We start from the raw sequence: 21,952 nt of genomic DNA on the forward strand, positions 1-21,952 counted from the left end.
GGCCTCGTCTATGATTTTTTTGCGAGTTTTTTTACATTTTTATTGTTATATAGAGAATCTCACCCTCGTGTCTTTTGATATCAAATATATCAACACGAGTTGATAAAAGGGGAAAAAATCCGAGGCTTGCCGAGGCTGAATCCATACAGCCTAGACCATCAATTAGCCATTCCAGAATGTTCTTTTGTTCAGGTTTCAATTTTTTTTATTTAGAACTTGTCAAAATATTTTTCGAAGCGTTGTCGCCAATTTGAAATTAATGCCGTAAAGCACGATAAAGCTGCCTTCTGATTGGCTAATGTCGACTTCTTCAAAGTTCGAGCAGGGTCGGTCTGACGTGACCCGTAATGGGATGTCCTCAGATTTTTGTTTTGCGGTAGCGAGAACTAAGATCTGATTTTAATGAGATTGTTTACAGACCGCCGTTATATATAGCTGGAATATTGCTGAGTGCGGCGTTAAACAACTAACCAAAAAACATTTAAATATGATGACATTTGCAAAGTGGTGTACGAATTAAATGTGACAACACAGTCACAACTTGGTCTGCACCCCCTCTCACACTTTCAACTACATCTCAGAAGCTCTTGGCATGACTTAGACGCTTGTGGTAGTGTAGTCAACGAAGGAGCATAGCCATGTGCTACTCATATCACCCATCCTCTCTCAGTCGGTGGAGGAATGCTGTTTCGGCCTCCAGATGTCGTCCCCAACAGTGGCCAGCTTGACGGTCCCTAGGTCGTGACACGAGCAGTCTTGTGGCCCGGTGTCAAGAAGTATCGTTCATGGAAAATATACGCACTCACAAAGTTGTGGGTTTCAATTGTCTCCACTGATCTTGTTCATGATAAGAAAAAAATATTACAACAGCTAGTGTAGCTTCTTTTTAAAAAAAAAGATTAATGAAAGATTAAAGATTAACTTTACCAATGAAGGTATATAGAGAATCTCACCCTCGTGTCTTTTGATATCAAATATATCAATACGAGTTGATAAAAGTGGGATAACTCCGAGGCTTGCCGAGGATTTTTGCCACTTTTATCAACGAGTGTTGATATATTTGATATCAAAAGACACGAGGGTGAGATTTTATTTATCATCCAACATCATTCTTCCAACTTTTTCAATTTGTAGACAGTAATTAGCAGTGTCTTCAGTGTAAAAAGTACTGCTAACAGCTTCAGTAGCAGAGCCATTAGTGGTGTCATTTGATTGTGACGTCGTGGTAACCAGTGACGTCACAATGGTCTGCAAAGCATTGTGATGTAATTTCATTGCAGCGATATCTACAGTGTAGATACAGTGTAGATATCGCTTGATCTAATCCAAGCGATATCTCCTGTGGGAGCCAGTTTTTGATGATAAATCAATGTAAACAGTACATGTATACCACTAAGATTGTGTCAACTTAATACCCCATGATCCTTGAAAACAATAACAAATGTTCCAGGTAGTCACTGGTTGGAAAACATATACTGGTTTTGTTTTCATACTATGTTTGTTTCTACTTATATGTTACATAAATAGTTCAACGGAACTGTGCAATATTCTCATTCCCGATGCTGAAGGTACCACATGCAAATTACAATTTAACTTACCTACTGGGTAACACATGTGACAGTACAAGTACTCGCATCAATAGGTCCGTATGCTACAAAATTTCTTTGCGTCATGTTGATCCTCTGGATCAAAGTTATCTTGTTTGTTTGTTTGTTGTTTTTACGCCGCACTCAGCAATATTCAAGCTACATTGTATATGACGTCGGTCTGTAAATACTAGTAATCGAGTCTGGACCAGACAACCCAGTGATTAACATCATGAACATCGATCCACGCAATTGGGATACGATGACATGCATCAACCAAGTCAGCGAGCCTGACCACCAGATCTCGTTAGTCGCCTTTGAGGACAAGCTAACATACTCGCCTTTTAGGGCAAGCATGAGTTGCTGAAGACATATTCTACCACGGATCTTCACGGGCCAGTTATATTGCATTACTATAGTTAATCTGTCATGTCATAGAGGGGCGGTCGGGTAGCCTAGTGGTTAAAGCATTCGCTCGTCACGCCGAAGACTCGGGTTCGATTCCCCAAATGGGTACAATGTGTGAAGCCCATTTCTGGTGGCCCCCACCGTGATATTGCTGGAATATTGCAAAAAGCGGCGTAAACCAAACTCACGCACTCACTCACTCATGCAATGGGACAACTGCACAGAAACATGAAAGAAGCGCATTTTCTTAAACTTCGTTTGAGTAGAATATAATCCTACCTTGAATAGCAATGTGTTTCTCTTCTTAAAACAGACGTCCTTATTCACATTGGAATTTTCAAATGTCGCCGTATATATTAAGTGTGAATGCGTAGAGACACAATATTTAGCTATAAGGGTATGAACATGTATGTTTAAAATAGGTTTACTAAAATATAACGCGAGTACGAAACGCACATTGCTTTCAGGATAATTTACATATATATGTTTATTACTTTTTAACTTGCTAGCACCACGGACCTATATAACAAGTCCGTGCTGACACACACGGCCCCTCCATAACCAAAAAACTTTATCAGCCAGTGAAGGTCGCTGTGAGCAGTTTTTGACACTGAGATATGTTTTTTTTAATTTCGAGCATGGATGATAGATTACTAGACTAACATCTAGTCTCTGAAATGAACATATCGTACATAAAAAAACAGTTGTTCAGTTATCTTAATAAAAATATAATAGAAAGGAGCCCAGTGACTCTCTTCATTTTCAGAGACCCTGATACTGCAGTGATCTAGACTTGCCAAACATTATAGACTTGCATGGGCTGTATTTGATATATATTTGTATCAGGGTCTGTAAGACAGACTAATAGATTACCTGTTGTACACATCTGTGTACATATAATGATCGATCACATTTCATATTTAACGAAACTGCATGACAGATTATTTTTAATAACATATTAATGTTGTATTTTGTCATTTAGAAATCGCTATAATACATTTTTAGTATGTTAAGAAAATGTGTACCGATTGGAACATTCGGGAGTCAGGGGCATGACAAAGCCTTTCTCACAGGCGGCCTTGTACCGCTTCGAGCTTGACCACGTGGTATGTCACATGATAGCTATAAAGTCACAATCGACAGCGAAGGAGGCGTAGAAGACAAAACAAGACTATCACAATGGCTGAGATTCAACCAGAACCGATACGCAACCCCGAAGTAAAGTTCACCCAGGTAGGACTAACATGTTTGGTAACAAGACAGCTTATTCTCTAATCATGGCATGTCTTTTTCTTGCAGAACGAAGGAAAATGTTGACTTGACAATTTGCGATTGCAGCAGAAACATTATCAGCTGCCGGTTGTAACGAGATCGGGCTAAACGGGCACCGGTCGAAACGACATCATATCTCAAACAAGATCTGGCGAGTTTTGACAACATCAAATCCAGCTTGCTATTCACGAGGGTGCAAAGCTGGTACCCGCAAGTTAGACACTGGTTTTGATGTAGAATACACCATGACCCGGGTCACGACCTGCACCCTTCGTGGTGATCACGCTGTGGGGAAACAAAAACTCATTCCCATGTCCCCTTGTAATTTTCTCAAACCCATGACAAATAAGGCAGCACGTGCTGTGCAATGATGCCTCTCACATGTATTTTCCATAATTCATTTAGTCATCAAAATACACCCAGTCCTTGAAGGTACCGCATTTTACTGTGAAAAGTTGCGTTCGCTAAAGAGTCGTAGAAACCTATGATCGTGGGTTCAAATCCCATATTCGCCTCTAGTATGGGTATGGCAGAACTTTTTCCATGCTCATCTTCCCGAGGCAAGGCAGTTACCTGATTATAAAAGTCCGTTTTCAACCCTTGCAGAACTAGTAATTTTCTCAAACCCATAATAAATAAGCATGACAAGGCATGAAGCCTGGTTCCATACAGTGAAAATGGGCGTTCATTTATTTATTTCCTGCATATTCTCACAATTCACACTGGGTTATCTGCACCTTTTCTCCTAATACCAATCATGTCCCAAATTTTGGCCACCAGTATCAAGTTAGGGGAATAATGCTCATAGCGATTTTTGGCCCTAGAGTTATAAATTTTGTGATAGCATTGCAGCGGCAGCAGCTTTGTGGGTGTTATCACCTTTTTTTCAAAATGGCCGCCAAAATACGTGTTACCACATATAAGTGGCCATATCTAAACTCCTAGAGCAGTTAGGACGGTCATTCTGGTGTCTATGACTAGGTTTGAGGGGTCAAAGATTTAATTTCTGCCTTTACCAAAACCATCGGAGCATAAAGACTTCACTTGACCAAACACCAAAAACAAAGGCATATGTGAGATTTATGATGATTAATTCATGAACAGAAATCATTTTCCATGAATTAGAATGAAAATGCATTGTAATGCCAATATTGTATTCTCCGCAATACACAAAGAAAGAGTCAAGGGGTCCAAATTTAAAATTACACAAATCAGAGTTCATTGAAAAAGTTCATGAAGAGTCCATTAATGACATAGTAGTTCAGGTAACACGTCATCAATAGCGAGTGTGACCGCCTGGGCATCCATCACGCCAACAAACGCCTCCTCATTGATGTCGTCAGTTGGCGGATAATGTCAACAGGAATCCTGTTCCATAAGTTCAATTGAGTCTGTTCAAGTTCCTGTCGGTTCGCTGGAGGTGGTACATGTTGTCTCAGCTGACGATCAAGATGATCCCTGAGATGTTCAATGGGGTTCATGTCTGGAGAAGAAGGTGGCCAGGGCAATACGTTGATGTTAACATTGTTCAGGTAGTCTTGAACAAATCGGGCAGTGTGAGGCCTTGCGTTGTCTTGTTGCAAAATTGATCTTCTTGGCTGATGTTGAATAAAGGGCACCACAACAGGTCTCAACACTTCATCCCTGTATCGCTGAGCATTCAGGTTTCCTCAGATGATAACCAGCTGTGTTGTAATCTGACCACAAATGCCACCCTATACCATGACGCCTCCACCTACAAACGGGTGAACCTCTCTAATGCAGTTTGGCGCCAGTCGCTCTCCCCTTCGACGAAAAACTTGAACTCTGCCATCGTTCCTGAACAGACAGAACCGACTTTCATCTGTAAAGAGCACTCTCGCCCAGTCACGTCGCTGCCACCGACGTACAGTTCGTGCCCATTGCAGTCTGCTTTGGCGGTGTAGACAGGTCAAGGTCATTCCACGGAAGGGTCGGTAGGCTCGTATACCAGCCGTATGAAGTCGTCGAAGGACTGATAGTCTGCTCATGGCATGCCCTTGTGCTGTTGCCGCCGTTGACGTCGCCGTCACCGTCACACATCCGTTTTGGAGGTGAATCTGTCGGATGTAGCGGTCTTCGGCCGGAGTCGTCACTCTCGGTCTTCCCGATCTTGGCCTGTCTTGAGTCCGTCCTGTCTGTTGGTAGCGGTTAACAACTTGCGGATGGTGGTCTGGGAGCAGTTGAAGGTTCTGGCTATCTGACATTGAGTAGCCCCCTTATTGGACATACCGATCGCTCTGTCTCTTGCGCTTGTGTAAGTCTGGGCATATTCTTTTTTGTTTTTTTTTGCTTAGTGAATGCCTGCTCTGTCCAACGTCGGTACTTATGCACGTGCATTTGGACCAATGTCTCAAAATCATGTTTTGCTCGTTTTCAACAATGCATGATTTGGAAAGCTGCGTTCGAAAATCTGCGTTGTGGTTGTGGTCATGGTCATGTTGCCTTTGGGCGAATGTTTTCTGCGGGGGTTCAAACCTGTACCAGCTTTTTTGCTTTTGATCATGTTGATACAACAATTTTTAAAGTGAAAACTTTCTTTTGCCCGGCAGTTTAGATTCGTCGTGAACTATGTGCATATAATCAGAGTTTAAATTTTTTACTGCAGCCATTTTAGTGTCCATCTTGGATTCACATATAAAGGAAGGATTTCTCATTTTAGGTAAAGACAAACAAAATTATCTTTGACATCTCAACCCTGATCATGAACACCAAAAACACTGCTTAACTGCTCTAGGAGATTTAATAAGGCATTTTATATGCTAGCCAAGAGACATTTTCACAGCAATCTTCGATTTCAATATAAAGCAAGGCTGCAATGTTTTAGGTAAAGACAGAAATGCAATCTTTAACCCCTAAAACCTAGTCATAGACAGCAAAATGACTGTCCTAACTGCTCTATGACCTTAGATATGGCCACTTGTATGTGGTAATAAACATTTTGGCGTCCATTTTGGATTTTCATATAAAAACATGCTCCAATGGTTTTGGTAAAGGCAGAAATGAGATCATTGACCCCTCAAACCTAGTCATAGACACCAGAATAACCGTCCTAACTGCTCTAGGAGTTTAGATATGGCCACTTAACTCATATTTTGGCGGCCATTTTGTAAAAAGGTGATAACACCCACAAAGCTGCCACCGCTGCAATGCTATCACAAAATTTATAACTCTCAGGGTCCATACCTTGCCAAAAATCGCTATGAGCATTATTCCCCTATCTTGATACCGGTGACCCTCTGAACCTGTTGGACTACTTCCATTTATGCTTATCTGTGGGTTCCCAACCACATTAATGGTTAGCATATCACTGGACACTTCACCCTCCAAAATATCGTTGTCCAATTTACGATGTCATCAAGTTGCAAGCGCATGCTTGAGTTTCCAGAAATGATATCATGATAGAACAATATTTCATCATGAAATAAACGGTTAGACTTCCCCCTTTTCACCCCTAAAAAATATATATAACTAAAAGGATTGAGCGGCAGTACATACATATTCAAGTTTTGGAGGGGGGATATGGGCAGAAGTCTTCCCTGAGTTGACAACTGAACCTTTATTTGATGTGCGTTGCACATACGCTAGTTGATTCTAACTCTGCAAATATGCAAATCTATTATATGGTCTCTGATGAAATAAAACAAACATTTTATATTAACCATGTTAACATGCAGAGCAGTATTTACAGTTTAGCCGGTTTTGAGCCAAATTACAGCATCATTCACTAACAGTAAGGCGACTTTGCTTGTCATATCACTGGACACTTCACCCTCCAAAATATCGTTGTCCAATTTACGATGTCATCAAGTTGCAAGCGCATGCTTGAGTTTCCAGAAATGATATCATGATAGAACAATATTTCATCATGAAATAAACGGTTAGACTTCCCCCTTTTCACCCCTAAAAAATATATATAACTAAAAGGATTGAGCGGCAGTACATACATATTCAAGTTTTGGAGGGGGGATATGGGCAGAAGTCTTCCCTGAGTTGACAACTGAACCTTTATTTGATGTGCGTTGCACATACGCTAGTTGATTCTAACTCTGCAAATATGCAAATCTATTATATGGTCTCTGATGAAATAAAACAAACATTTTATATTAACCATGTTAACATGCAGAGCAGTATTTACAGTTTAGCCGGTTTTGAGCCAAATTACAGCATCATTCACTAACAGTAAGGCGACTTTGCTTGTTGTAAGAGGCGACTAAAGGGATTGGGAGGTCAGGCTTACTGATTTGGATGATGTACGTCATATCCCAATTGCGTGGATTGATGCTCAGGATGTCGATCACTGGATTGTCTGGCCCAGTCTTGATTATTTACAGACTGCCGTCATATAGCTGGAATATTGCTGAGAGCGGCGTTAAACAACAAATAAACACAACATTCACTATCAGTACTTTTATTGAGTGCAATTTAACGTTTTTCAGATCTTCCTCAGTAATGAGTTTGTGAACTCAGCAAGCGGAAAAACCTTTCCAACGTTCAACCCCGCTACTGGAGAGAAGATCGCTGACGTCCAGGAAGGAGACAAGGTTTGTGGTGCAGTGGTCTCTCCACTCTTCATTCACACTTAGGCCGGAAGTTTCACCCCTTTTGTATATTTTGCAAAAGACAGTTAAACTAAACATAGGTTTTGTGTCACAACAGCAAAAGTCCAGTATTAGAGCAACATGTGGCCACTCTCTAAATCTATCACATTACAGCGGCAACACCACAGCTGTCGTGGCAACACACAACGTCAATACTCACCAACAAAAGAAACTCGAATATCACACATGTTTGTTAATATATGAAGAATTACTCATATTCAAGAGATATTAGATTGGTCTGATGCACAAACGAACATACTGGTACGTTGTGTGAACTGAACTCGAGATGCACCATTTGTCTTGTGCAGGATTAGCGAGTAAAGTTTGGAAATTATGTGCAGCATATTGTGATAAGAATAAAGACATTTTGTGGTAACACTTGCCTGATTGTTATTCTCTTTCAGATTAAATCCTCCTTGGGGCACTTATTGCATTTTCCTGGCTCAAGAAAATCTACATGACATAGTTGTAACCATTTTCCTTAATAAAAATTGTTATCACACAAAAAACTTTGTTTTTGTATGATATACGTCCACCCTTATGGTGCCTCACCCGTCACGCCAAGGGAAGCAACTCTCACCCAAATCACTTTCCTTATGTCATCTGACAAAGACAGACGTGCTGTTTTTTTTCAAGACAAAATAAAGACAAGATAATCGTTCGTACAAGAACCATGGCAGACCAAACTGTATGTATGGTACATTTCTTTCATGCAAAGGCGTAATACCTCGCATTGTAAAGTTATAAAGTTGTAATTATGTGACACGTGTACGATACCTTTGAAATGAAGGCCGTCGTAGCGTCCATTTTGTAGTGCCACGTATTATATATGTAACACCAGGGCCATCAAAAACGGCTTCGGTTTTTTAATCTATATCATCGGGCTTTAGCCTACAATCTTTTCCTTTAAATAAACCCAAGGTGGTGTGTTAATTATTTTAAATTACACTTACCTTTTTTACGGGTTTTCTACACCTTCGCGCGTAACACGCCCACTTTGGTGTTATAATTATACTACGACATTGGCTATTAGTATCGCGTTACCAATCGCATTCTAAATTACGCCTTTGCTTCTAGTTACACAATTTATGCACGTATCTTTCCGATCTTTCAATCGCACTGATACACTTTATTACCCTTCCCGCCAAACTAAAAAATTACGGTCTTTTTTACAGACCTTCAAACTGTGTACGGGGTGCTCGGCTTCGATTCCCCCCCAAGACAGGCATGATACTTGCATAAAGTGTTTGGCCGAAGACATTAGATCGGCAAAGACCGCCCCGCCCCCCTCAAAAAAAGTAAGAAAGGGTAAAAAGGCAGCTGAGACTGTCTCCTCCGCTCCCTCCCCGGGGGCCGACTGAGTTCCGCCTTCCGGGGGACGCTTTTGCTCCGAGCAAGGCGCCCAAGGTGCGGCTCCGTATTCTGTCTTCATTGGTGCATGAAGTCATCAACCTGCCCGAACTTATTAAGCGGTACCCGTTAGCAGAGGATGGTGATTTTGAGGTACCGGTGGTGGACGAATGCGTCTGGACCTCCGTTACCCTGGGGGGGTCTTCGACCCCCAACTTGGCTAAGGTCAAGCAGGGCCGGCGGTTGCCACCCTTTCCCGCGTGCGGTCCGTATTCTGTCTTCATTGGTGCATGAAGTCATCAACCTGCCCGAACTTATTAAGCGGTACCCGTTAGCAGAGGATGGTGATTTTGAGGTACCGGTGGTGGACGAATGCGTCTGGACCTCCGTTACCCTGGGGGGGTCTTCGACCCCCAACTTGGCTAAGGTCAAGCAGGGCCGGTGGTTGCCACCCTTTCCCGCGTGCGGTACGGAGCTGAAGGCTGCTTACGTTTGCTTCGAGGAGCAATATCGTAACGCATGTCAGCAGCTCCGGGTGTCCGTACACTCCGCTTATCTGTCGGCCGTACAGAGGGAGTTAGCGGGAGAGGGGCCGGCCGACTCTTCGGAGTTGGCCGCGCAACTTACGGAGGTACATAGTCATCTTGCGAGGGACGCTATTCGTAGCTGTGCCTCGCAGATGATGTGCGCAGTCATGGGCATGCGCAGGCTGTGGATGTCGGTATCCAAATACTCGGCTTCCACACGCCAGGATCTACTTGCTTTGCCTTATAAGATGGGTGCCACCCTCTTCCCTGGGGCTCAGCAGGTGGTCCGAGAGGTATACACAGTTGTATGCCTCCATCAAGGATTCTAAGGCCTTGTTGGAGGTACCATGCGTTAAACCGCGTAAGCGGACCTCTCCACTTGCTTCCTCCTACGCTGACGTGCCGGGTCAGAAGTCTGCACCTGCTTGGAAGCAGCCGCTTCCTTCAGGTAAGGGCGCCGGGAGGAGCAAGAGAGGCAGGGGCCGGGGCAGGGCAGCTGGTCGAGGCCAGCAGCCTTTTCGCGGGGCCGGGAACCCATCGGGTTCCCATTAGCGCCCGAAGCGCCCCGGGCGGACCCACGGTCGCATGTTTTCGAACTGCCGACAGCCGGGGTCCGCTGCCTCAAGCCGGATGTCCCCGTAGGCGGCCGACTGGCTCTATTCCTGCAGGAATGGGAGACAGTCACATCCAATCCCTGGACCCTGTCCACTCTAAGGGATGGCCATTTGCCTCGGTGGAAACATCATCCGCCCCCCTTCTCCGGGATAAAGCACACTTCGGTGCCTGCTACCCTGGAGAGGGCGGAATTCCTCCGTGCCGAGGTCGACGCACTTCTTATGAAGGCTGCGATCGAACCGGTTCCCGTTGGACAGGAAAGCGAGGGCTTCTACTCGACATATTTCCTAGTCACCAAAAAAGACGGAGGGTTCAGGCCTATTCTCAATCTGAGAAGGCTGAACAAACTTATAGAGGTACCGTCCTTCAGGATGGAGACACTGCGCTCGGTGATCTCAGCTGTCGAGACCGGAGAATGGCTAACGTCAATAGACCTAAAAGATGCCTATCTCCACGTACCCATACACCCCGAGTTCAAGAAATACCTCAGGTTTTCTTTCGACGGGAGGTGTTATCAGTTCAGGATTCTACCATTCGGGATCGCTACGGCCCCGAGGGTGTTCACCAAGCTGATGTTGATTCCCGCCCAAGTGGCCAGGTCAAAAGGTCGGTTCTGCCATCCGTACCTCGACGACTGGTTACTAAGAGCTCTATCGCAATCCCTGAGTCAGATAGCTACACAACAAGTGATAGATATTCTGATCACTCTAGGGTGGATAGTCAATCTCAAGAAGTCAGATCTGAGCCCTACTCAGAATCTAGTCTTCCTAGGGGCGAATTTCAACACGGTGAGCGGACTTGTATCTCTGTCACAAGATCGCATTACCAAGGTCAGAAGTGTTACTTCCCAGTTCCTTCTGTCCGCCAGTCACACTGCTCGTACATGGCTCCAGTTACTGGGCAACATGGCGGCGACAGTGGATGTGGTTTGGCGGGCGCGCTTGAGAATGAGACCCATTCAACAAGCGCTCCGTCGACTTTGGGTGAACTCAGAAGAGACTCCGCAGTGGCTCAATGCACACCTTCAGTGGTGGACCGAGGTCGGGAATCTGTCCCGGGGGCTCCCCCTCGACACTCCCGTGCCGTCTCTCACAGTTCAAACAGACGCGTCACTCTCCGGCTGGGGAGGCGTTCTGAACGATCACACTGCCTCGGGACTATGGTCCCAGCAGGAGATCAAACTGCATATCAATGTGCTAGTACTGAGAGCGGTCAGGTTGGTGTTCCAACGCTTCCTGGATCTGCTTCGTGGCCAAGTGGTGCGTCTAGAGATGGACAACCAAACGGCGATGACTTACATCCGGAAGCAGGGGGGAACGGTGTCTCCGTCACTTCTCCAAGAGACGTGGCAGTTCCTCCTATGGTGCGACTCACACGTTATCAGGGTGCTACCTGTTTATCTCCCGAGGGTAGACAACGTCCGTGCGGACGCTCTGTCTCGCCGGATCCTCGCTCCTCACGAGTGGAGGCTCGACCCGGGGATATTCGGGATTATCTCCCAGTTATACGGGTCGTTCCAGGTGGATCTGTTTGCGTCTGGGGTGAATCACCAGACACCAACGTTCTGCTCCCGAGTCCCCGACCCGAGGTCGGTGGCACCGGACGCCTTCCAGCTAGATTGGACGGACAGAATACTGTGGGCATTCCCCCAGTACCTCTGATTTCCAAGGTCCTGTCTCAGCTAGCCACTCAGCCTGCGCGACTACTTGTGCTCCTGGCACCCCTTTGGTCGGCGCAGAGTTGGTTTCCAGTCATACTCAGGTTTCTGGCTCAGCCTCCTGTTCTATTACCTTTACGACCGGACCTCCTATCCCAGAACGAGGCCCTCCACCCGAATCCCAGGATTCAGTGGGTGGCTTGGCCACTGTCTGGAATCGCCTCCAGGAGAGTGGTATTCCTGCACGAGTTGCAGACACAATACTGGCTTCGCAGAGGGATTCGACAAACGTTCAGTACGAGGATAGATGGGCCTGCTATGCGCGCTGGTGTGTCGATAGAAGGATTGCAGATCCCTTTTCTGCAGATCTCGTAGCCGTACTTGAGTTCCTCCAGTCGCGACTAGATGTCGGCCTGGCCGCATCGACAGTCCGGGGGTACTCTACAGCTATCGCTGCCTTTCACGTCCCCGTCGACGGGGCACTTTTGGGTGCGCACCCATTAGTGCAGCGTTTTTTAGCAGGTGTGGACAGGATCCGACCGCCTGTCCGGCGGATCAGTCCCCCTTGGGAATTGTCAATCGTTCTTGATTGGCTGTCCGGTCCTTCTTTTCGGGATCTGTCGTCTCTCTCTCTTCAGCTGTTGAGCTGGAAGACGGCGTTCCTTGTGGCGGTAACGTCCGGCAGACGGGTAGGCGACATTCACGCAATGTCAGCCGATCCCGAACTAACTGTCTTTCACCGGGACAGGGTCAGTATTCGCCTGCCGGACTCTTACCGTCCTGAGGTCGCACACGCCTTCCACGTGACGGCTCCTATTGAGCTACCTGCTCTTTCACAGCCTTCCTCGTCGGGGACCACTACAAGACATGCTCATGTCTTGGATGTCGCGCAGGACCCTTAAGTCCTATATCAGCAGAACTAAGGGTATCCGTAAGGATAATCAACTATTTTGCTGTTATGGCGGTAGGAAGGCTGGCTCACCTGCGAGCAAACAAACTATCTCGTGGTGGATAGTCTCTACTATATGTACGGCGTACACGCTTCAAGGCAGGGACCCCCCTACCAAGTTGAAGGCTCATTCGGTTAGAGCAGTGGCTACGACACAAGCGTATGCTGCGGCTCTGCCCATTGAGGAGATCTGCTCCGCGGCTATTTGGAGCCAGCCGAGCACGTTCATCAAACATTACCAACTCGACAAACACTCAAGCGAGCGTGCTCGGTTTGGTCAGTCAGTTCTCCGAACTGGGCAAAGTTCTACATCTCTAGCCGATTGAGCCTTCGAGATTTTAGACCGCCCGGACCGGTTATAACACTGCTCAGTAACGGTCCGGATTTTATCTTCTACGGTCGATACAATACCAGCCATTACTAGTCGATAATCATCGTAATTGCACATGCACTCCTTCGATTACGGGGAGCCTCTGGCCTAGCTCTGTGCGGGTTTATAGTCTCTCATGATCTGTGCCCCCAATATCACTTGTTCAAAAAAGTGGGTGGGGTGGGGTGTGTGTGTGTCTCGAGTTCTCGATATGATAAGCCACAAAGAATGGCTCTTTTCATTGTGTATGGTCGATAACGCCCTGTCTCCAGCCCCCGCCTTTCGACGGTGGTGCCTCACGATAAGGTTGGTTCCATTTATTGAACTCTTGTTTATTCATTGAAATAATCAAAATACGATGTATTTTATGCACGCTTGTTGCTGACGGATGCCACTTCCTAGATTATCTTTAGGAGTCTATCTTGATGCAATAAGTGCCCCAAGGAGGATTTAATCTGAAAGAGAATTTTACAAACCTGTAGAGGTTATGAATTCTCTGATGAAATCCTCCTTTGGGCACGGCCACCCGCCTCCCCACATTCCGTCAGCATTAGACATATGGAAAGTGATTTGGGTGAGAGTTGCTTCCCTTGGCGTGACGCGCCGTGGAGGGTGAGGCACCATAAGGGTGGACGTATATCATACAAAAACAAAGTTTTTTGTGTGGTAACAATTTTTATTAAGGAAAATGGTTACAACTATGTCATGTAGATTTTCTTGAGCCAGGAAAATGCAATAAGTGCCCCAAGGAGGATTTCATCAGAGAATTCATAACCTCTACAGGTTTGTAAAAGTTTTGTCATTAAGTGGTACACATTGTGTTAGTTTTGTCATTAAGTGGTACACATTGTGTTAGTTTTGTCATTAAGGGGTACACATTGTGTTAGTTTTGTCATTAAGTGGTACACATTGTGTTAGTTTTGTCATTAAGTGGTACACATTGTGTTAGTTTTGTCATTAAGTGGTACACATTGTGTTAGTTTTGTCATTAAGGGGTACACATTGGAAAACATCTCTTAACATTCATACTTCTCTCATGTTTCTATGGTTCGTGTTTCTTTTGGTGGTGAGTACATGATGTTATAGCAGCAACACTACAGCTGTCATGTTATAGCAGGAACACTACAGCTGTTATAGCAGCAACACTACAGCTGTTATGGCAGCAACACTACAACTGTCATGTTATAGCAGGAACACTACAGCTGTTATAGCAGCAACACTACAGCTGTTATAGCAGCAACCCTACAACTGTCATGTTATAGCAGCAACACTACAACTGTCATGTTATAGCAGCAACAGTACAGCTGTTATAGCAGCAACACTACAGCTGTTATAGCAGCAACACTACAACTGTCATGTTATAGCAGCAACAGTACAGCTGTTATAGCAGCAACACTACAGCTGTTATAGCAGCAACACTACAACTGTCATGTTATAGTAGCAACACTACAGCTGTTATAGCAGCAACACTACAGCTGTTATAGCAGCAACACTACAACTGTCATGTTATAGCAGCAACACTACAGCTGTTATAGCAGCAACAGTACAGCTGTTATAGCAGCAACACTACAACTGTCATGTTATAGCAGCAACACTACAACTGTCATGTTATAGCAGCAACACTACAGCTGTCATGTTATAGCAGCAACACTACAGCTGTTATAGCAGCAACAGTACAGCTGTCATGTTATAGCAGGAACACTACAGCTGTCATGTTATAGCAGCAACACTACAGCTGTTATAGCAGCAACACTACAGCTGTCATGTTATAGCAGCAACAGTACAGCTGTTATAGCAGCAACACTACAACTGTTATAGCAGCAACACTACAACTGTTATAGCAGCAACACTACAACTGTTATAGCAGCAACACTACAACTGTTATAGCAGCAACACTACAGCTGTTATAGCAGCAACACTACAACTCATGTTATAGCAGCAACAGTAAAGCTGTTATAGCAGCAACACTACTGCTGTTATAGCAGCAACACTACAACTGTCATGTTATAGCAGCAACACTACAACTGTCATGTTATAGCAGCAACACTACAGCTGTTATAGCAGGAACACTACAGCTGTTATAGCAGCAGCACTACAACTGTCATGTTATAGCAGCAGCACTACAGCTGTTATAGCAGCAACAGTACAGCTGTTATAGCAGCAACACTACATCTGTTATAGCAGCAACACTACAGCTGTTATAGCAGCAACACTACAACTGTCATGTTATAGCAGCAACACTACAGCTGTTATAGCAGCAACACTACAGCTGTTATAGCAGCAACAGTACAGCTGTCATGTTGTAGCAGGAACACTACAGCTGTCATATTATAGCAGGAACAGTACAGCTGTTATAGCAGCAACACTACAGCTGTCATGCTATAGCAGCAACACTACAGCTGTTATAGCAGCAACACTACAGCTGTTATAGCAGCAACACTACAACTGTCATGTTATAGCAGCAACAGTACAGCTGTTATAGCAGCAACACTACAGCTGTTATAGCAGCAACACTACAGCTGTTATAGCAGCAACACTACAGCTGTCATGTTATAGCAGCAACAGTACAGCTGTTATAGCAGCAACACTACAGCTGTTATAGCAGCAAAACTACAACTGTCATGTTATAGCAGCAACAGTACAGCTTGTATAGCAGCAACACTACAGCTGTCATGTTATAGCAGCAACAGTACAGCTGTTATAGCAGCAACAGTACAGCTGTTATAGCAGCAACAGTACAACTGTCATGTTATAGCAGCAACACTACAACTGTTATAGCAGCAACAGTACAGCTGTTATAGCAGCAACACTACAGCTGTTATAGCAGCAACACTACAGCTGTCATGTTATAGCAGCAACACTACAGCTGTTATAGCAGCAACAGTACAGCTGTCATGTTATAGCAGGAACACTACAGCTGTCATGTTATAGCAGCAACACTACAGCTGTTATAGCAGCAACACTACAGCTGTCATGTTATAGCAGCAACAGTACAGCTGTTATAGCAGCAACACTACAGCTGTTATAGCAGCAACAGTACAGCTGTCATGTTATAGCAGGAACACTACAACTGTCATGTTATAGCAGCAACAGTACAGCTGTTATAGCAGCAACAGTACAGCTGTTATAGCAGCAACAGTACAGCTGTCATGTTATAGCAGGAACACGACAGCTGTCATGTTATAGCAGCAACAGTACAGCTGTTATAGCAGCAACACTACAGCTGTCATGTTATAGCAGCAACACTACAGCTGTTATAGCAGCAACACTACAGCTGTCATGTTATAGCAGCAACAGTACAGCTGTTATAGCAGCAACACTACAGCTGTTATAGCAGCAACACTACAGCTGTCACCTTATACCAGTTCCTCATCTCCCCAGGCCGATGTGAATGCCGCAGTAGAAGCAGCTAAGACAGCCTTCAAGCCGGGGTCTGAATGGCGCCGCATGGATGCAAGTCGTCGCGGCAAGCTGCTGTGGAAACTGGCTGACCTTATTGAGAGGGACATTGCATACCTGGCTGTGAGTTGGTTCCTATGTCCACTTACTTGTACCCCACTTACAGTCTCCTTGCCATGCATCCTTTCCACCTCCCACACTTTTGTTAGTTTGGCTTTGGGATGTTGTATGCTGAATTATCAAGGATTTTAGACTAAAGTACCCTGGTGAGAAACTTTTTCGACTGAAATGAGACTTTTGTAAGGTTCTTATATTCTTCTAATCGGAGATATTTTGACATAGGTATTCTAACACAGGTATTCTGACAGAGGTATACTGACAGCTATTCTAACAGAAATATTCTGACTGAGGTATTCTGACAGCTATTCTGACCGAGGCATTCTGACAGAGGTATTCCAACTCTGGATCCGATGCAATGCAATCAGTAATGTCAAGCTATGTCATACGGGCGAACCTGTAACATATTGATTTAAAATTTATGATTACCTAAATTGGGATGTCTTTAATACCTGTTTGGAAATTGTAACAAACATTTATCAGCGTCTGAGAATGCCCCCCAAAAAACCATGTTAAATGTCTGGCTTCAGTTTCAAATCAAATCTGAGAAAAGTGTATATATAATCATTTGTGCCTAAAATACTGATTCAGATTCTTGTGTTTGTCAGGGCGCTGACCTCTGACCCCTTTGCTGCTGAGTTGTAGATTTGTGTTTTTGTGAATATTTTATGTCCGTTTCATCTATCTCCGTCAGCTTGGACATTTAGACTTCACTTGAAGAGGAAAACAGAAATATTTTTTTTCACACCTGGATTAGGGTATATGTTAGTCCTAGTCCTTATGATACCTTTACCATTGGGCAGTTTGGCAAGGACTATAGGACTAGTGCCAATTTCTAACCCTGCATAATCCCACTTCCCTGGGTATAAGTATCACAGAGTACCTTGTCCCTGGGTATAAGAAGAGGCATTCAATAAGTTTTGCAGCTTCAATATAAGACCAAGTTACAGAATATCTTTTGCACTTTTATTTTTCAATGCAATCTCCATTCACCTCAATACGCTTATTCCATTTGTCCTTCAAGCTTTTAATGCCACTTTTATAGAAATCCGCAGATTGGCCCTCTAACCACACCTCTGTGGCAGCCTTTATGTCCTCGTCATCCTGGAAGCGTCTTCCATGTAGAGCAGGAAATAGTCATTGGGGGCTAAGTCTGGGCTGTAGGATAGGTGATTTAACTGTTCGAATCCACATTCACTTATGACAGCCTGTGCAATTCTCTACTTGTGAACCGGAGCTTTGTCATGCAAAAGTAGAATACCACATGTTAGCATCCCACAGGGTTTCTGGTGAATAGATTTTCACAATTCTTTCATAACATTGGCATAATACAGTCCATTGATTGTAGTTTTGGTGGCATGTAATCAATGAGTAATATGCCTCTTGCATCCCAAAATATGGTGGCCATTACCTTGCCAGCCGATGGTTGAGTGCGAAACTTCCTCGGAGGCGGAGAATTGGGGTGCTTCCATTGCATGGATTCCAATTTAGTTTCTGGGTCCCAGTGGTGGATCCATGTTTCATCACCTGCCACGAGACCAGAAAGAAATCCGGCTTCATCAGCAGTATAGAGATCCAGGAGGTCTCGACAACTTTCAGTTCTCTGATGGCGATCTTGAGCTCTGAGGTTTCTAGGTACCCATCTTGCAGATACCTTGGACATACCATGATGCTCATGAATAATGGTTCCAACAGTTCCAACTGATATTTGGAATTCCCTAGAAAGTTCAGATACTTTCACTCGTCAGTCAGACAAAATTCTTCTTTCTATAGCAGCAATGGTTTCCGGTTGGGTGGCATCTGAAGGCCTGCCTGACCTTGGGTCATCGTCTATGGATTCCCTACACCTTTTAAACTGTAGAGACCAACGGAAAACTGTGGAATAGTCATAGCATTAGAAACTACCTAACAGTTTTGCCCACTAGTCCTTATAATGATAACATAAAGCAAAACCCTTCAACATGTTAAATAGGGCAAATTTCTACTAGTCGTTATGATGCCTTTACCATTGGGCAGTTTGGCAAAGACTATAGGACTAGTGCCAATTTCTAACGCTGAGTCAGGAGCATCCTTACCATCACTTTACACATGCAATCATGGATTTCTTTTGCTTTGCATCCCTCCTTGGTAAGGAACTTTATTACAGCGAGTTGTTCATGTTTGAGAGAATCCATGATTGTGACCACCCTAAGGTGAATGAAGCCATCACATCTAACGTATTGTTGTGTCTGGAACTTGTTATGACACGTGTCAACCAGATGTTATGACTAGTGTCACACCTGCCACAAATTGACATTGTTTGTGTAAACACAAATGCCCAAGTTGCAAAACTTATTGAATGCCCCTTGTATCTTAGAATACCATGCCCCTGGGTATAACTATCACATAAATCCCATGTCCCTGTATATAACTCACATAAATCCCATGTCCCTGGGTATAACTATCACATAAATCCCATTTCCATGGGTATAAATCACATAAACCCCATGTCCCTGGGTATAACTCACATAAATCTCCTGTTCCGTTACAGAGCTTGGAGACACTGGACAATGGAAAGCCGTTCCATGGGTCAGTGGGGGACATCATGTTCGGCATCAATGTGATCCGGTACTATGCTGGTTGGTCGGACAAGATTCAGGGCAGGACCATTCCAGTTGGTAGGTGTTCTGGAGTGGGATGACGTGTGTCATGAAAAGCAAAATCAGCAAATTTGCATGAATACGAGAAAGTGATACTGAAAGTGACTAATTATCAGGCAAGGTCACTGAAAGAACCAATGGTGGTTTGCCTTTTGCTAATTGTGTTTGTGATGCATGTCATCGTATCCAAATTGCGAAGATCAGATCCAGCCTTGATTATTTACAGACGGCCGTCATATAGCTGGTATATTGCTGAGTGCAGCGTTAAACCAAAAACCAAAAAAACAAAACTGAAATATTGTTGAAAGTAGCATTGAACCAAACTCTCTCCCTTGTTCCGGGTTAGAATTGGCCTTCACCAACCCGTGCCTGCTTCAAAGAGGCAACGAATGGGATCAGATGGTCAACCTTGCTGACTTGGTTGAGGCATGTCATCATATCCCAATTGCGTAGATCAATATGCTTATGATGTCAATGCCTGGATTGTATGGTCCCGACTTGATTATTTACAAACTGCCATCATATAGCTGGATTTTTGCTGAGTTGCATCGAACAACCACCACTTGTTCTTTCACCTATTGAAATAAGGGCTTCATAGGATATTGGAACAGTCATGCCTGCAAGGCCAGAGGACACTTTATGCCTTGACACTGGAGCTGCATGAACACTGATGGCGTGTATCTGTTCCAGATGGCGACTTCTTCTGCTACACTCGCCATGAGCCAGTTGGGATTTGTGGGCAGATCATTCCTGTAAGTATGCTGCTGGGATAGATGTGTTGATTGTAATGACAAAGAAGGCTGAAAAACGACTTTTAAAATGTTCCACCTTAAGCATGTTAAGAATCCAAATTCTGTTTTCTGAGAGGGCAGAGGGGAAATCTAAGTCATTTACTCCTTGGCAAACCACTAGTTAAGACTTTCTTTCTGTTTCAAACCGATGTCATCCCTTATGGGGAATGAAAATAGCCAGACACATTGCTTGTTTAAGAACACAATATTTGATGGGTAGAATATGAATTTTGTTTATGTTTTATCTTACAATTAAAGAATAAGTCTCTAGAAAGTCTGAGAAATCACGAAATTACCAGTACACTTCTTTTCAGTTATTGTCTACTTAATTTTTCTGCTATGAGGTGAGGTGAGGTGAAATGGAGTTAAATGTCACCTCCAAGATTGCTGTACCAATATAGAGACATGTATGCACGTGTGTGTGTGTCTGCTTGTACTAGTCCTGACTAATGCCAATTTTGTAGTTCTAAGTAAGAAACATGGCAATTGAGGACAGTAATAGTAAGAAACGACAGAGAATGTTGACAGTCTAAACAAGACACGACCAACAGGGTCATGACAGACATCTTTGCAGTGCTATATTAGGGTAACGCTATTTTTCAGGGCATTATCATTTTCAGAAGCCTGAGGTCTTCCATTAACAGCCCGACGAAGGAGGGCAGTTGAAAAGACCGAGGGCTTCTGCAAATGATAATGCCCTGACAGATAGCGTTACTGTTATTATAGCTAAAATGGATAGATTTGTTATCAAACATGTCAAATAAAAATAAACAACATATTGGTTTTGAAACATTTAATCCAATCAACACACAACGAATTTCACTGACCCACTTTTACAAATATGGAAACGTCATATAACAAACCAGATGACGTCACTATTGAACATTACCATGACGTCACCTAACAACGGGCGTGATGATGGCCCGTCGTCAAACAATATGAGGGCATTATCAAGTATCGCTCATTTCTGATAACGTGAGGGCAGTTTAAGGATAACTCTATCCATTTTAGCTATAATGCTTGTTAATCTCTGTGGTTCATCTCCTTGTTCTTTCTCCCCCCATGTGGTCCCCAGTGGAACTACCCCATCACCATGTTCTGCTGGAAGATAGCCCCCGCCCTCTGTGCCGGCAACGTCATCGTCGTGAAGCCCGCAGAACAGACGCCCCTCACAGCACTGTACCTCGGGGCACTCTTCAAAGAAGTAAGAAGCTTTTTGGTCAACTGGCCCTGTGTCATGACATGACATGACATGATACTCCAAAGAGAGAGCAGACGTATTTTTTTTGTCTTGGTCCCCGTTGGCCTTGGTGTTCCCATCCTTTTCCAAGCCACAACTTAAAAACTGTTCAATGTTTTTCAACAAAACTTGCCATATGCATTGCTTAACCTTATTTTGCTATGTACCTATTGAAACAATTTGGACTTAGTCTCCAACAACACTAGACTTTGTTTCCTCCAAGCCATTACTCTCAAACTAATGAATATTTTTGCCTGAAACTACACATGTGCAATGACCATATGCTCAACTATTGCCTTTTCATACATTTTTTTTATTTGTTGTGTTTCCACGGTAACAATTCGGACTAAGTCGCAAACAAGTAGTGTTTGTTTCCTGCCAAAACTTGACACGTAATGAAGATTTCTGCGTGA

At 44.1% G+C, this 21,952-nt stretch overlaps 1 protein-coding gene across 1 annotated transcript in view; it reads left to right on the forward strand.

The window, feature by feature from the left end:
• Nucleotides 1-3,073: 3,073 nt before the first annotated feature.
• LOC124147016 (retinal dehydrogenase 2-like) overlaps nucleotides 3,074-21,952 on the forward strand; it is a 31,107-nt gene continuing 12,228 nt past the window's right edge. The window contains exons 1-6 of the mRNA XM_046517612.2: nucleotides 3,074-3,227; nucleotides 7,724-7,828; nucleotides 16,735-16,875; nucleotides 19,400-19,526; nucleotides 20,199-20,260; nucleotides 21,375-21,503. Of these exons, the coding sequence (XP_046373568.1) occupies nucleotides 3,174-3,227; nucleotides 7,724-7,828; nucleotides 16,735-16,875; nucleotides 19,400-19,526; nucleotides 20,199-20,260; nucleotides 21,375-21,503 (618 nt within the window). The 5' untranslated portion in view covers nucleotides 3,074-3,173. The remainder of the gene's footprint in view (nucleotides 3,228-7,723; nucleotides 7,829-16,734; nucleotides 16,876-19,399; nucleotides 19,527-20,198; nucleotides 20,261-21,374; nucleotides 21,504-21,952) is intronic.

This window comes from Haliotis rufescens, unplaced genomic scaffold (genome assembly GCF_023055435.1).
Source record: "Haliotis rufescens isolate VD_foot unplaced genomic scaffold, xgHalRufe1.0.p SCAF_1, whole genome shotgun sequence".
Taxonomy (NCBI): Eukaryota; Metazoa; Mollusca; class Gastropoda; order Lepetellida; family Haliotidae; genus Haliotis; species Haliotis rufescens.